The sequence below is a fragment of the Orbicella faveolata genome, unplaced genomic scaffold, assembly GCF_042242905.1.
Source record: "Orbicella faveolata isolate gen_17 unplaced genomic scaffold, um_ofav_v1 contig_1, whole genome shotgun sequence".
Classification (NCBI taxonomy): Eukaryota; Metazoa; Cnidaria; class Anthozoa; order Scleractinia; family Merulinidae; genus Orbicella; species Orbicella faveolata.
In genome coordinates, this window is record NW_028301536.1 from 7,793,908 (window position 1) to 7,811,316 (window position 17,409).

General features: G+C 40.1%; 2 protein-coding genes across 2 annotated transcripts; one reads left to right on the forward strand and one right to left on the reverse strand.

The window, feature by feature from the left end:
• The first annotated feature begins 101 nt into the window (after nucleotides 1-101).
• On the forward strand, nucleotides 102-16,898 carry LOC110045730 (sideroflexin-1-like). Its single transcript, XM_089287522.1, has 12 exons — nucleotides 102-426; nucleotides 3,564-3,737; nucleotides 3,823-3,993; nucleotides 4,410-4,508; nucleotides 5,029-5,104; nucleotides 5,281-5,366; nucleotides 6,103-6,163; nucleotides 7,055-7,121; nucleotides 7,463-7,512; nucleotides 7,754-7,803; nucleotides 8,196-8,243; nucleotides 15,590-16,898. The coding sequence occupies exons 2-12, from the start codon at nucleotides 3,568-3,570 to the stop codon at nucleotides 15,687-15,689; spliced, it is 978 nt and encodes a 325-aa protein (XP_089143648.1). The 5' UTR covers nucleotides 102-426; nucleotides 3,564-3,567; the 3' UTR covers nucleotides 15,690-16,898.
• Nucleotides 9,070-15,270, reverse strand: LOC149117914 (uncharacterized). Its single transcript, XM_089287458.1, has one exon. The coding sequence runs from the start codon at nucleotides 14,772-14,774 to the stop codon at nucleotides 9,372-9,374; it is 5,403 nt and encodes a 1,800-aa protein (XP_089143584.1). The 5' UTR covers nucleotides 14,775-15,270; the 3' UTR covers nucleotides 9,070-9,371.
• Nucleotides 16,899-17,409: the final 511 nt, after the last annotated feature.

Genomic DNA, 17,409 nt, shown 5'->3' on the forward strand with positions numbered 1-17,409 from the left:
AGTCCCCCGTTTCGAGCCCGCAGTCTCTCTAACTCCGCAATCAGCGGAACGTGAATCCGGGGAGATTGGGCTCGAGATTGAATTGGCTCCGGGGGCACTCTCTACATGGCATTGCCGGGGAACATCCTTTTAAGTCTTAAAAGTGTGTTTGAGTCACTGAGGACGTTCAATTTCAAATTTCCATAGATTTAGTATGTCTGTTGAGTCTGCCACCGTCTGTCGCCCGGGTTTGCTAGGAGGACGGTGAGGGTAAAGACGAAGGCCATGTCGAACAGGGGGGATATCAGCGACGTAACCGCCCCCGCGCACACCCGTGTATGGTTTGCGGTGTATGCTGGGAGCGAATCACTCGGCAAGAAGATTCCCCTGATGCCGGTTGCGCTGCTAGTGGTGAAATCAGTGAAACCGTTCCACGTGTTATACAAGGTAAGAAGAAGGAGATTTCCCGTGTTTTCTTAACAAATTTTTACCTTGTTATATATCTTTTAGAAATAAGGAAGTTGATTAACGATACAGCATTCATTTATAAAACATGCACGTGGAATAGGAAATTTGATTAAGTAAGCTTGCCCTTGTAAAATTATGTAGGCTTATTCCTTCAAACGTTTGAGATTATGTTAATCTTCCATGTCTTGGTCCAAAGAAAGATTTATCTAACGAAACCGTAATTAAATACTTTCGTTTTAAAAAAAAGCATTAGTAGCGATGTGGCGTTAAATACAAGGCTGGTACCCGTGAGTCAAAAAGTAAGTACTTACTAACGTCGGGCCTACATATGATTGAGTTCTTTCCATGTAAAATTCCAACACATGACGTTATATGTGATGCAATATTAGATTCTTACTTATGTAGTGTAGAACTATGTTACACTGTAACATCGATAACAAACAATTCTTCAAAGCACTCAAAAGGAAGCAAGATGCTTGTAAAGAGATGATTGGCAAATATCGTTGATCTTATTATGCATCAGTCAATTCCAGCAGTGCCCATCCCCCCCCCCCCCCAGGCTAACCCCTGGGCATTAGCATTTTTTTAAAAGAAATGGGCAAATTCCCTGAGGTGGGGACACATAAGCCGTCTCAATGCCCCGGGGTGGGGACAAAGAAAGAAGGCAAATGCCCCGCCCCTGGGATCGTCGCCTTCCAACACCTCCGCAGTTTTTTAATTAATCAGTGATTAAAACGGTCAACTGTTCAGTATTTTAATGCAATGGTAAGACTTCAAGGACAACAGTACGTGTTAGGTGATTCTGATTATATTTATTTCTTTATATTTGTTTTTAACAGTTTGCTAGAGGATAGCTGGGATTGCGGCAAACGTGCCCCCAGCCGCGAGCAATGATAGGCGCCTGTATTTGCAAGCTACTTTTTCTGTGAAGAATCAAGACATTTTAAATGATGATGCATTGCATTTTAAGCTCACAAGATCTGTCTTGAAGATCGCATCATTTGAATTCGCAAACCTTAAGTATTTTAACTCTACTTTCATGAATTTAAAAAATGCTAGGCTAGTTTTGAATGCGAAATGCGAAATAGTTGTGTTCACGTCAGTGATTGTCTTGTGATAAACAAAATATAGTTCACCTTGTCGCTTATATCTATATGCTTACAAGTAATGAAGAAATATCTCAAATTGAGAAAACATACCTTTAAAAACATCTGCAAGTTTCTCTAGTCCCTGACGGACAAGCCACTGTTCGACAAATGCCTTGTCTTTCCCGATGAACTTATCCATGGCACTTTCCAAAACACGTGTGTTGAATGCCTAGGGGTCGCCTCAGGGTACGCAAATGCCCAGCCCCCGGGTTGCAATAAAATTGCGGATGCCCCACCCCCGGGACTGACAACGTGAGCAAATGCCCCGCAGTTGCCCGTGGGGGGGGGGGGGGATGGGCACTGTTGGAATTGACCGATGCATTACAAGCATGCATAATATGATAAAAGTGCACATTGATGAGAGGTATATAAGCTTAAATCTTCTATAATTCTTCACAATTATCTGGAACTTGTAATCATGATTAATCAGGCTTCAAAATCGATTGATTTGTACATTAGAAGAAACTACCACTTTTGGTTTTAGTATTTTGGTTCTCCTTGGCTCATATATATTTGTTATGATAATCTGAACCAGTAGGAAACATAATTAAACTACTGAAAGACAATAGGCTGTTGTGTGCTTAGTTACCTGGCCTATGATTACAAATGAGGCCGGAGTGTGGTATTGTATTCACCGTTTGTCAGTAATTGATTAACTAGCCATTGTCAAGGGGTTATTTTGGCAGTTGGGATGCATGTTAGTGGCCATTGCTGTTGTGGAGAGGTAGCAGTCTGTCCGCCAGGACCAAAAAGTGGCTACTGTAGAGAGGTGGCCATTAGTAGGGGTGGCAAATGGTCCTTTAGAAACTCTGGGTCTCACAAAATTTTAGTAGAATTTCACGGGTCTTGCAGTCTCATTTTTTTAGCAGCTATGTGCGTCTCGCAGTCTTGATTTTTATACCAGGTTCAACTGTAGTGTACAACTGAATGTCTCTAATCATATGCTTTTAATTTTGGGGGGTTTATTTTTATCTTAGATGACAAATACATGTAATTCATTCACAGTTAAGTTAATACTTCATGATTTCCCAACACATTGTAGCTACAACTGCAGCGGAATGCCAATTTCTCAAACATCAACAATAAGTTTGAGAAATTTGCAATATAATTACAATGTTCAGTAAATGTGCCAGTCCCAGTTGTTGAAAACCAACCAATTGCAATAGAGCATGATTATTGCATGATGAAGACTAGCAGTATATCATCAAAATGTTGCAACCTTCATCACAAGTGACCACAACGTGATATAAATGATAATACTTTATAATATTATAAGTTATGATCATCGCAGTTATACACACAACTTAAGCAGTTGTGAAATTAAACCCTGAAAAAAAATTCAGGCCTGAATGGGATTCAAACCCATGACCTCTGCAAAACCGGTGCAGTGCTCTACCAACTGAGCTATGAAGCCAACTGGGAGCTGGTCACATTGTGACATTCACAACTGCTTAAAGGAGCTCAGTCACGGTTTGAGCATATTGAAAAGTTTAGCCTCAATTTTTCAAATTTGTCATTTGTAATGTGTTAATCTTCGCCATCCTTGTTCCTTTATGGGTTATCATTATCTCTTTGGTGTTTTCCTATCTTATTTAACTGTTATTTTCAGGTTTCTTACTATTTAAAGGCAATTTTGTATGTGGCCAAAATAACTCAAAATACCGTGACTGAGCCCCTTTAAGTTGTGTGTATAACTGCAATGATCAATCATATCTTCATATCTTTCTTCGCAATTCAAATATATGGTCTTTCATATATTCACTTGTAATATTATAAGTATTGTAGAAAATGGTGGCCATTTCTTTGAGGCTTAGCTTTCTTGACGGCAAAATGTTACATTTATTCTCTTGCATAGAACCTACACAATGACCATAGAACTTAATTTAAGAATTAAGGTGAAAATGAATTAATGTGATGTGTGTTTTACAATTGTCACAAATTAAAATGTTTTTTTTTATTTTTCACCAGAAACATGGAAACTCCTAGATTAGAAGGTGGAAGGATTAATTTGGATGCCCCTCGTTTTGACCAGTCAACATTTCTTGGACGTGCCAAGCACTTTTTCACTGTTACCGACCCAAGGAATATTCTACGTACAGCAAAAGAACTTGATGATGCGAAAGAACTTCTTATACAGTACAGGTACAATGAAACAGTTTTATTTTATATTGACTTTTATCTTTTAGAAATAATTTGATTAGAATCAAAATTTGTCTTTTGCCAACAGACAAAAGAAAGAACCTTCAGGAACCACTGATGCACAAGTATGGAAAGCTAAAAAAGTGTATGAATCAGCATTTCATCCTGACACAGGAGAAAAAATGTTCATTATTGGCCGAATGTCTGCCCAAGTACCAATGAACATGTCAATATGTGGTTGTATGTTGACATTTTACAAGTTAGTATCTATTGTTAAATCATTCTTAAAGCTTAATTTAAATTCTGTGGTCTAATATGGCTTTAGTGTTTCATGCCATAATAACAATTTTGGATATTAACTAGATGTTTGTAGTAACTGGGAAAAAACTGTTTCTTGTGATAGGTGAAGCCTGTTTACAAACCAAAGTGGCTTATCATGGGGCAGATCATCACTCTGGTTTCACAGTCCAAAATGACTAAGACTGTTGCCGAGATGCTAGTCTGTTGTCAGAAGATACCCTTTTCTGTGAAAGTTTCAGTGAAAAAGAGTGTTGTATACCTGTAAATTTATCCTGGGAATGCAAGGATTTTTTGAGAAGAAAAAGAGTTTCCAAAAGTTTCCATGAAATTTCTGAAGATAATTATTGATCCAGTTATTGTTTGTGGTTTTTTCAGGAGTACGTCAGCAGTGCTATTCTGGCAGTGGATCAATCAGTCATTTAATGCTGTTGTTAACTACACAAACAGAAGTGGAGACTCCCTTATCACAAATAAGTAAGTGTTATGTATTGTATGCAATTTTTAATCATTAATACAATATAAACTTTATTTCAAGAGGGTTGTAATGCTAAATAGAGAATAGCACTAATAAACCTGCAGCCCTCAATGAAATTACAAATAATATAAAACACTAGAAATATATAACAAACAATAAATAATAGAATAAAACAAGCAAATTAAAATTAATTACTAACACTACAATTACAGTATAAAACTTGATATACTAATTTAAATAGATGAAAAGTTATTGCTTGGCAAGAGTAGATCACTCTAAAACAAATAATCCCTTAAAAAAGGATTATTAATCTGCCTAATGAATAGTGTTAAACAGACAATTTTTTTTAAGTGCAATTTTCCTTTCCCAGTCAGTCAGTCTGTCTGTTCATCTGTCCATCCTTTTCTGTCCCTCTGTTTGTTTATCCCTCTGTCCGTCTCCCCAATAAAATGTGAAATGTGAATGGAAGTAATAAACTATTAAAGTGAATTATGTAATTTTGATCTCCTTTTGTTCTAGACAACTGTGGACAGGTTATGCATTTGCCACAACAGGAGCTGTTGCTGTAGCCTTGGGATTAAACCACTTAACAAAGGTTAGTATACTTCTGATAGTGTAATATTGGCCATGAAAAACACTGATTGGAGTGTCACTCGTTATCATGAGCCACAAAGTGGAAATAAACTGGCCTTTTGACTTGACAGGAGTGAGATACCCTGTTAAAGTTAAATAAGCATGTGTTAATACATTGTTATTGTTTTATTTTCACAGTCGGCACCACCTCTGATTGGTAGATATGTTCCATTTGCTGCTGTTGCCGCTGCAAACTGCGTCAACATCCCTCTTATGCGACAAACGTACGTGAATACCCACAGTATAGTTAGATAAACTTGTGTAAACTTAAATGTGTTATTATATAAACAATTTGATATTCTGTGAACTTTACTACAGCCAAGGATGTAAGGATATTAGCCATAACAAGAGGATCTGATATCCCACATGCAAATCAAGCTGATATCCTGCCCTAGCTTGTAGCTATAAGTGAAACCCATATCAAGTGGACCCCTATTAAGCAGATACCCTCTGTTAAGTGGACACCAGCTTAATCCCAAAATTTTCTTCCTACATTTACTGTAAAATAAACCTGCATTCAGCAGACACCTCTGTTAAGCAGACATGGACACCAATATTAAGCCATTTTGCTGCACAAAACCTGCAATAAGCGGACACTTCAAAGGCTTTTTACTTCTGAAAACTCAGCTCAGACTCTTTTAACATATTTCAACAATGTCATTTTAACGTTAAGTAGATTATTCCAGATTGATGCATTGACTGACTGGACATTGTGCTATGAGCAGTTTTTGATCTTACACTGTGTTACATGGAGTTACAAAAGGGTTATTAACTATTTAATTGCACAGTATATTAGAAGCTGTTTCGCAGACACCCTGTATTAAGCAGACACCAGTGAGGGTCCCTGAAGGGTGTCTGCTTAATACAGGTTTCACTGAACTTGGTGTGTTAGAAGTGTGTCCTGTTTATTTGGTATTTAGTGATTATATAATTTCATGACTTGTTATTGACTGAAAACAGAGAACTAATGAGGGGAATTCCAGTGACAGATGAAGATGGAAACAGAATTGGGGAATCTAAGGTTTGAGTCATTTTAGGATGCCTGGCTAATTAACTGTTTAATACAAACTTGATAGGTGGAAGCGTGGTGCATCATCTCATGGTTAGTGTGTCCAATGTCGGTATTGAGCAGTGCTTGTTTGAGCCCTGGCCGAGGACACTGGGTTGTGTTGTTGGCCATGGGCAAGACACATGTTTATAAAATAAGTCTCAAAGTGCCTCTCTCCACCCAGGTGTATAAATGGGTACTGGTGAATTTAATGTTTGGGGTAACCTTGCAATGGACTAGCATCCCATCCAGGGGGTTGGGGGCGGGGGGAAGTAGAAATGCCCCTAACTGCTTCATGCTGTGTAAATTGGAGATAAGTACAGGCCTGATGGGCCTCTGGGCTTCAGTATGCAGCCTTACAAACTCGATAGTATCAATCACTTATAAATGACTGTGAGCTGGATTGAGACAGACATGGGTATTGAAATTATACTGAACACGGATCATGCACAGACTTTAGTTCATTATTTTGCCACCACAGTCCAACCCCTAATAAACAGCCACCTTTTAAACAGTCACCCCTATCAAGTGGCCAGTAATAATCCCGATGAGGGCTTTTCCATTGTTTCTACCTCTATTAAGCAGCCAACAGTCCCTTTTAAGCAGCCACTACACAAAGGCAAGATGCTGAGTTTTCATTTCAGTTTTGGAGAAAAAAAATTTAATCTTTCTTGAATACACTACCAATACAAACAGCCTGGCATGTGGTTATTTGACAGCTGTATTGGACACCTTGATTGGTTGTGATCAAGTTCTCTAATGTTTTGTCCAGTTTTATTTAGCTTTATATTGATTGCAGCATAGTAATTTAGATAATTAGCTCAGCTGTTCAGAACCTTATTGCAGTACTTGGTAATGTTTTAGGCTGCTGCCAGGAAAGCCATAGCAAGCGTTGTTGTTTCCAGAATAATCATGGCATCTCCAGGAATGTGTGAGTAAAAAAAAATAATTGTATTTAAATTGTTAGCTAGGGAATGGCAAATGTACCTAGAAAATCATGGGTCACCAATAATTTGGGTCTGGCATGACCTCAAAATCTCAGAAGTGTTTGTGATGAGTCGTGAAACCATGTTTTGTGCTTATCTTTTTGTCTCTTAGTTTAAAATTGTTTAAGGTTTGGTCCCAGATTATCAAATAACAGTATTCTTGAATTGTGGATTTTACCATTAATTTTGTCACCCCTGCCCATTCCTATGCAACCCGTTTTCTTGGTATTAAAATTTAAGAGTGTTCATTAACCTTGTGTGTCTTTTCTCCAATTTTTCTATCCAGCCATCCCACCAATAATTATGAACTATCTGGACAAAAAGCCTTTCATGAAGGTGAGTGTCATGTTGTGTTGTGTCCTTTTTTGGGTGAATATTGTTTCACTCAGTTACATTCTGCCTAGAAATGAGAATATTTCATCTTTATATTAAAATCTGGTTTGATTCAAAAAGTCAGTGATGGATTTTTTTGTCATTCTGGTGTCAATAAAAAGCTTTTTTTCAAAATTTGTTCTTTTTCAAGAAATTTCTGCTCCAAATTATTTTGAGACAATAATATATTTTGTTTTAATTATAGCGGTGGCCAATTTTAGCCTCTCCAATCCAAGTGGCATTAGTGGGACTCTGGTAAGTTTGTTGGTGCAAGCACATTTCACACTTGGCCAGGCTGTGTTGAGTACCTGCAAAAGTACAGAGAATAATAAATGAATCTTAAAAATAAATTAGAAAAGATGACAGTTTTTTGCAAACTATAGTCAGCTAGCTTCCTGATCTCAGAGAGTGACGTACATTATTTGATTGTGATGAGTCAGGAAAAGTAAGCAAAAACTGTATGTAAAGATTATTTGTATAGCCTTACCGTCTTTTGACGTGGATATGTAATGTACTTACATGTGTAAACGGAATTTTCAATATGTCCAGTTTAGGAACAACTTCAATTAAGAGTTTTGTTCAGGGGATTTTTTGCTAACAATATTATCAAGATTGAAGTAACAGTGTTTTTGTCCTTTCTTTTTAAGTCTGGTGTTTGCCACTCCTTTATGTTGTGCAATCTTTCCACAAAAAAGGTTAGTGTCTTGATACTAAATTTACATATTTAAAGAAGAAAGGTCTCTGTAGAGTCCCTTGGCCGGGACAAAATGAAAGTGCTGCATAGGACTAGTCATGAACAATGTATTATCACAAGCAACTGTCAAATTTACTGTCAGGTTTCACTCGTGAATCTCTGCGGTCGGGAATTCTTATATGATATAAGGTGAGATTGCTGTCACCATTTTGTTAGCGAACGGGACTTTGGGTGTGCTGCCCAATGATTTTACCAAGCAGAACTACTAATACTTAAGGTAATATAGAAAGGTCTCTGAAGAGTCCCTTGGTCTATACAAAACAAAAGTGCTGCATAAGACTAGCCATGAACAATGTATTATCACAAGTAAATGTCAACTTTATTGTCAATACTAAATTTGTGGGCCAATGTGTTACTGAGTGCCAGTACTGTACTTGAGGAATGCTTTAATGCCACCAAAAGAGGGTGGAATTAAATTGAAAGAACAAAATGTGGAGATTCTGCATGAGAATTTATTGTGGTAGCCTGAAATATTAGCCATCTCGTCATCTACTTGGGTGAAGGAAACTAAAAGTCTGCATGAGTAATTCAAGCCCAGTGGCCAATACCATCATGGCTAAACTGACCGATCATGTTCAATGGACCAGACTTATAACATCATCGACTGACAAAAATTATTCACTTGACTCTGTAGATGACTTCCGCTCAGGTTGTCGAAACGTCAGTCACCAACAACAGTTCTTTTCAGAACTACCCTCATCCGGACGATCACACTATACAAACTACTGATACTCCTGGGTTCAAATCATGTTAGAAATCCACACATATGAGGACTTCACAATCTTTATTTCCTTCAATCTGAGGACTGTATATCTTCACAATCTCGATACAATCTTGAACTATCAAGGTAAACAATCTTTTTGAAACACTCGTGCTTTTCTCTGTCATTCACAATCAACATCTCCAACATTCTCACTCTCAAGCACATGACTCATCTGTCAATTAACTTGAAGCTAAGCACGTGACCAGATACGTAACTCTACGCGTAACGCAATGCGTAACGCCAACTACGGATTTCGGACACTCTCCCCCCTCTTGACTTGTATGAGTCAAGAATACAGCCACAAGGTCAGTCGTTTTCCTGATTTGCCAGGCTGCTTATCCTTCTAGCCGCATCCAAAGCTGCCACTCTGCGAGGCCGACTGCTCCATTGCAAATTTGCTGGTTGCGCTCGATTTCTGTCTTGTCTCTTACCTGCATTCGGCCCAGCATGAACTTCAATCGGATACAATTTCTGAACAGGCCTAGTTATATGAACATCCCTCCCTTTGGTGATTACCCTCACGTGTGCCCCTCTTACCTCTTTGTCGCGTCCACAAATCAACCCTTCTACCACTCCCATCTTCCAGAGGCCTCTCTTCACTCCATCTTCATGTACTACCACGACATCTCCTTCCTTAGGCGATCTTCCTTTCCCAGCAGTTTTGTTTTCATGACTCTCCCGTAAGGCAGTTAAATATTCCCGTTGCCACCTCTTCCAAAAATGTTGCAGCTTCTTAGTCAGGTACTTGTGCCTCCTGGTATATGTTGCACTACTTTCTCCAAACTCTTCTTCTGACTCTAGTACCTCTGGCAATGACTGAATCCTTCTTCCATGTATCAAATGGGATGGGGTAAGAACCTCCTCTGATGGGTTGTTGTCATCATAAGTCAGGGGCCTTGAATTAAGGGTACCTTCAACCTCCACAAGTACTGTCGACATCTCGTCAAAGGAAAGTCTTGCATTTCCAATGACCTTTCTCAAGCATCGTTTAACGCTTTTCACCATCCTTTCGAAGAACCCTCCCCACCATGGGGCCTTTGCTACGTTGAAACGCCACTCGATACCTTTGTTTTCTAGTTCTGCTCTTACCTCAGGATGTCGAAAAAGTGTGCGTATCTCTCTCTCTGCTCCTTTGAACGTCTTTGCATTATCAGACACGATCAAGGTGGGAGTTCCTTTTCGCGTGGTGAACTTCCTCAGACACCTCAGAAATGTAGGAGTCGAGAGATCTTCCACTAAGTCCAAATGCAGTGCCCGAGTAACACAGCATGAGAATAAACAGACATAAACCTTCTTTAACTGCTTACCTCGTCCTTTGACATACATTGGCCCAGCAAAATCTACCCCAACCTTTGAGAAGGGCGGGGCCGGATTGACCCTAAATTCTGGTAAACTCGCAGTCACTGGTTGGGTAAATGCTGTACCCTCCCACTTCTTGCATGTCACGCACCGGGACAATATCTTCTTCACAACTTGTCTCCCCTTGGGAACCCAGAATTTGGTGCGCAGTTCTGCAAGAGTACTCTTCACTCCACAGTGAAGGACCTTCTTGTGACATCTTTGAATTTCTAGGAATGTCAGGTGGTGGTCTTTGGGTAAAATTATTGGCTCCTTCGCTTCTGCAGGCAAATCAGCATACTCTAGCCGTCCCTTGCATCTTATCATACCCTTACTGTCTTCAGTAAGACCAAACTTGTTAGAAAGCTGCTTGTAGTTCTCTTGACACTTTAACTCTCTTTGTGCTGCTTTTATCCAGTCAATCTCTGCCTCCGTCAGCTCTTGCAAGGATAGCGGTCCATGCTTCCTCTCTGACTTTGTCTTCTTGGCCACATTGAAGCAAAACCGTTTAAGCCACGCTGTCACTCTCAAAACCATCCTTATGCAACTGTACTTGTCAATTTCAATGACCTTATCTATCCCCACAACCAGGTCAGTTCGGGTCACAAGGACGCTGGTCGTCCTCTCTTGTTCTTGACTTTCAGTGGTAGGTGACACTGATCCCTCTGAAGGCCAACTCTCTTCTGACTCTGTTAACCAAGCAGGACCTTGCCACCACAATACATTCTGCTTTAAACCGGATGCAGACATTCCTCTCGACCCAATGTCCGCAGGGTTCTCTCGACTTGGACAGTACCTCCAATCTCCATTGTCACTCAGCTTCAAAATTTCGTTCACACGGTGCTTGACAAATTGTTTCCATTCCCCTCTGTTCATAATCCAGAACAAGGCAGTCTGACTGTCCAGCCACAGTTTCGAACGCTTAACACTCTGCTGCGAGGCAAGAGCACCTTCAACATTGACCATAAGTTTCACTAGTATAAGTGCTGCCATAAGCTCTAGCCTTGGAATTGACAGCTCCTTCAAGGGTGCCACTCTTGTCTTTGAAGTCAACATTCGTACATATCTACCTACTTGGGTTCTATAAACAAGGTACACCACACCACAGTAGGCCTTCTTACTTGCATCTGCGAACCCATGCAGTGAGCACTCCTCCACCTCCTCATGAGGGTGGTCATAGACACAGCGTTTTACATCAATCCTATGACAGTCAATGAGGCCCTTAATCCAATCTTCCACGCCCTTCTTGACCCCTCCCTCCAGCTGTTCGTCCCATCCACACTTCTGACGACAGATCTCTTGGAATATAACCTTGACACTCACTGTAACCGGACTAATAAGTCCCAAGGGGTCATAGACTCCTGCTAGTAGCCTTAATGTATTCCGCTTAGTGGCAGGTAAGCCTTCAGCACGCTGCGCAATCAACGTCAGATCAAGAGTGATGACATCAGCTTCGTAATCCCACTCGCATCCTAACACCTTCTGGCCCTTGCTTCCCAACTTCATGCCCACAGAAGACTTAGCATAACTGATGTCTTCCTCTGTCACCACATCTTGTTTATCATCAATCTGGGTTCTTGTTGCCATTTTGGCCCTTACCTGTGAATCATTTGTCAGCCATTTCCTGAGTTTGAAACCTCCTTCGGCCATTCGACTCTGAGTCTTCTGGTACAACTCCATACCTTCCTGTGATGTCGCTCCACCACCAACAAAATCATCAACATAAAACGAATCCAACAACTTAGCTACAAACCTTGGGTCCGAAATTTCATACCTTTTGACATGATGTCGGAGTGTAGCATTCAATAAAAAGGGTGATGCATTCAGTCCAAATACAACCCTACAAAACCTGTAGACAACAACTTGCGACAAATCAGGGGGTTTCTCCACCCACAAGAAACGCAGACAATCTCTATCCTCTGGGTCAACTTCCACATTTAAAAAAGCCTTTTCAATATCCCCTACCAGGACCACTCTATTTTCCCTGAATCGAAGTAAAATGTTGTAAAGCAAGGGGGTCAGAGGGGGTCCAACATGCAAACAATCATTCAAACATGCGACACTCTTACTTTCTTTCGAGGAAGCATCATATACCACTCTTACCTTGGTAGTAGCTGACTCTTGGCGAACAACTGCTTGGTGAGGCAAGTAATGAATCCTGGGGGCCTTTTCCAACTCTGCTACCTTTTCTATCACCCCCACTCGTAGCTGGTCTTCTATGATGTTCCCATACTCCTTGAGAATCTCAGGATCCTTCTCTAGTCTTCGCATCTGAGTTTTAAGACGATACAGACTGGTTCCATAATTACTGGGAAGTTCCGGGTGCCCCTCCTTCCAAGGTAAGCGAACAGAGTATCTGGTCCCATTGAATGAGATGCTATTTTCAAATGACTCATGAACCTGGTCAGTAATCTCTCTAATACCCAGTGTCTCCAGATCCCACAATCTTCTAACATCATCTAGACTTTCTTGCTCTTCAACAGAGCTTGCAATGAAATTTATCTGGGTGAAGTGTACATCACTACATGTGTCTTGGCCCTTCATGGGCCCTGACAAGACCCACCCCAACTCCGTTTCTACAGCAACGGGCTCGTCAAACTTACCCCTAATTGTGCACCCTTTCTGAAAATGCCACAAGTAGTCTGCCCCAATCAATACATCTATAACCATCTCATCCCTTCCCTTACTTACATCAGAGAACCAAATCCCTTTCAAGTGGGGGTAATCAGATTTTACTAATTCTACATGGGTATTTGGTATACTAGAAATTTCTGGAACTACATATGCCTCCATGTTAATGAAACTCTCCCCCCCTATAGGACTCACCTTGACTTGGACGATGTCCCTTAGCTTCATATCCCTTGAGCGTTGCCCAAATGTACTTATTGCAAGCCAGTCTTGCCCGGTTACAGGAAGCCGCGCAAGCCGAGCAACTCCAGCTGTGACAAAGGAACGATGACTGCCGGCATCAAACAAAACTCTAACCCTCAGTGGCTGACCCTCCCCAGTGATGACTGCACGGGCAGTCTGTAGGGCTACACGATCTCCCGCACCAACATGAAAACTACTGGGGCTAGTAGTGGTAGGGTTAGCCTCTGGTCTAACTTCAAATTCACTGACTGCTGGCTTATCCTGCTTATCACAAATTGAAATGTGGTGGGACCGCCCACACTTGTTACATAATTCAATCGACTTACAATCTCGGGCTCGGTGCCCCCTGTGCAAACATTTGAAACATCTACCGTACTTAACTAAAATAGTCTTACGTGCATTCACATCGCTCACTTTCTTACAGTTCGCTGGTGCGTGTCTCCCAAGGCAAAACGCACAGTTCTCAACTTCCTGCTTTGTGTGAAATGTGTTGCTGTCCTTCCTGTTCTGCGTATTTCCACCCGAGGACACTGCATAGTAATGGTCTTCCCTCAGTTCCAACTCCTTTAAAAACGCGCTCAACAATTCCTCCATCGACCAGTTCAGAAAGTCGGCTCCCCTCGTGATGGTCAGGCGAAATGCTTCGGGCAACTTTTGCAAAACGGCGGGGACTACCACTGCTGCGAAGGTAGTTTCATCCACTCCGAGCGCCTTGAGACCTCTAAAATGAGCGCCGCAACTGTCGTATAGTTTCCTCAAACGAGTTGTATCCTTATCGCTGAACACCGGCGCTAAATTTAGCAAGTCATTCACATGAGCACGCTGTATGGCAGTTTCCTTTCCGTACTTCTTCTTCAAAACATCAACAGCGGCCGCATAGTTCGCTGCTGTCAAGGAGAATCCCGCGATGGTTGGTCTGGCCGGTTCAGTGACTAAACTTCGCAAGTAGGAGAATTTGTCAACGGCCGTGAGGCCTTCGTTTTGGTCGATGGCGCTTTCGAAAGTGTCCCAAAATTCTTGCCATTCTTGGATCTTCCCGTGAAATTTCCTTACTTCAAGTTTGGGCAGTCTTGCTTTCGCCTTGCTTTGCTGAGGGATTCCTGACGCCATGCTTGAATGAACTTGAGCGGGCGGTGACAAAGCACTCGGCTGAACTATCGGCGGTGGCGGATCAAATTTACCCATCATTTCTTCCATTCTCATCACGATTTCGTTCAACTCTGATCTCACTCCATCACTGTTCTCAATTTCTTTCTCGATACGCTCTTCGACATCCTCGGCCGTTCCACTTGCAATAAGGTCAATTATTTGGTCATCTAATGTTTTGAGTGACTCTATCTTCAGTCGCATCGACTGAATTGATTCTTTCAACCAGAATTTATCCACTGGATTTTCTTCATCACTCAGCCTGTCTTTCAAACGATTAAGAAGTTTCGTCGCAGATCCTCTATGAGCAGCTCTGATTTTAACTTTCTTCGCTATGGTGTCGGTGACCGACATATTTTCAGTCCGCGCACGTGGTCAATCTTGTCGACGTCTTCAAGCTCGATAATCCGGCTCGAAGGACCACTGTGTTAGAAATCCACACATATGAGGACTTCACAATCTTTATTTCCTTCAATCTGAGGACTGTATATCTTCACAATCTCGATACAATCTTGAACTATCAAGGTAAACAATCTTTTTGAAACACTTGTGCTTTTCTCTGTCATTCACAATCAACATCTCCAACATTCTCACTCTCAAGCACATGACTCATCTGTCAATTAACTTGAAGCTAAGCACGTGACCAGATACGTAACTCTACGCGTAACGCAATGCGTAACGCCAACTACGGATTTCGGACAAATCATCTACTATGTAAAATATGGTGTCTTGCCACCCAGAATGCACTATTAGATAAGACAATAAAAGGCAAATAAACCTTGAGAAAAAAAGGTTAAATTTTCGAAGACAAAATAAAAAAAAGATAGAAATGAGAATAGACCAATTGAATTGAAGAGCAAAAAATTCAGTATATAAAAGAAAAAAAGGTTGCAGATTTTGGAACGAGGATTATCACTCACTGACATGTAAGAACCAGAATAAAATTGTATTGGGAATGATGTGTGCAATACTGAATTTTTTACCTTTTCTTCTTTAATGTATAAAATAAATATTGTCTGATCTAAAACAAGAAAATTTAATTTGTCTTGCAAAGTCACTTACGTCCTGAACTATTGATGGAAATGGGGTTTGTTTATTAAATCTGCTTGATAATGTGTAATGCATAATAAACTGTTTACTTGTTTTTTGTTTTGATTTCCATACTGCAGCTCCATAGCAGTCTCAAAACTTGAACCTGAGCTTCAAGAAATTATCAAGAAAAGAGGTGGAGCTCCAATGAAATATGTGTACTTCAACAAGGGACTTTGAAGCCTCCTTTTTAGATATTTAATTATTAATTAATACTGAGTCTAGAATTTGTATGATGTACAGAGCATCAGGTACTCTACAACGTGTCGTTAGAAAACAACTGAATTTTAATATTGCTTACATGAAGTAGTTGCAGAACAGTTACCTCCTCTGTGATCCATACTCACACCTTTTACTTCCAGAATCAAATTAAGTATGTCTCTATTTACTAAAAATGTGAAGTGTATTATGCAGTACAAGGTGGCTGCATGGTGTGACCATTCCTAATAATTTAATGAAGACAGCAGGAAGCACTTTGATCTGGTGCCGTTGGAATTTTTAACAAACTTTCAATATAATTATATGAGTTCAGTGTGCACTTAGGAGTGCAGACTTTGAATTTGGTGATCTCATAGGCAGGAATAATCACTTCAAAGATATTTTTTAAAAATTTAAAGCACATAAGCATGTCTTGAAACCTACCTTGGTAAATGGTGGAAATGCATTTATTCACATCTAATATTCAGTCATGTAACTGGCTGTTTGATAACAAAATAAATTATAGACCACTCAAATCAGATTCCTCTAAGTCAATGAACACATTAATGTATCAACCATTGGTATTAATTAATGAGTCATTAATTAATTAATAGCAACATTATTCTTATTTAACTTCTTATTTTTAACTTATTTGCCAGAAATAAGATATTTTTCAATGTATCAGTTTTTAGCAATAAGAATATATCAAGGGTATTTGATTTTCACATTCCTATAGATAAATTCAGATATAAAATATAGGAAGTGATATTAGTTGGGCCTGGGAGGGTTAGGTTATTTTTTGTTGTGGAAATTAATTAATGTTATTAGCACAGTATGAAATGCACGGCTGACTTCAGTTTTTTAGTAGCATCCCTTTTAATTAGGCAGGGTCCACACTACTCCAGAGAAATTTGAAAATTTCTATTGCCAAGGCCTATCATCCAAAATAATTCGTCATGAAAATGGAACTGTGTGTGTAGTTATAACTGGCTATTTCTGTTGCAAATATACAGCCAAGGGGGATTCTCCATATCAGTATGCCTTTGTTGAGTTTGTGTACAGAAATAACCAGATTCTCTATGTTTGTTCATTGTAGACATTATATCCAGCTTTGTTTTATCAGATTAGCACTGTTTAAAGGTGCGACTGCTAACAACTGAGTGTCTTTCAATAAAAAGAACCAAAACTATACTTGAGTGGGTGTCCTGCTGTGTGATCTGGGGAAATGGTTGAAGTCCTTTGTGTATGATTTCTTTTTAATCCTCCACCTGGAAAAACAGAAAGGAACAAATGGCTGGATTGACAAATTATAATGCCTCTGAAACTGAACCGATTTTAGTGCTAATTTGTGGCAGAAGTGTTGCAGCCCCTGTAAGCTTGTAATTCTGTTTGTTGTCATGGTGTAGCAGCTGTTATATTGTTTTGAGGCTAGGGAGATTGTTTCTGTTGTTTGTTTTATTGTCCTCTGAAAGGGTATCAAGTCATTCATGTCAGACCTTACGAGAGCTGCTACCTGACTCATTTGGGTTGATGAGGCAAAACCCAACATGATTTTTGAACAGCTGAACATACATTTTTCAAATGTATATATAAATATATAGACAAATATATTCACCTAATACATTTTTGGAGCTCCATCCCCCCCACCCCCTGCATCTAAGTCTCCATACCCCATAACCTTGTGATTTGGCGCATGCCAACC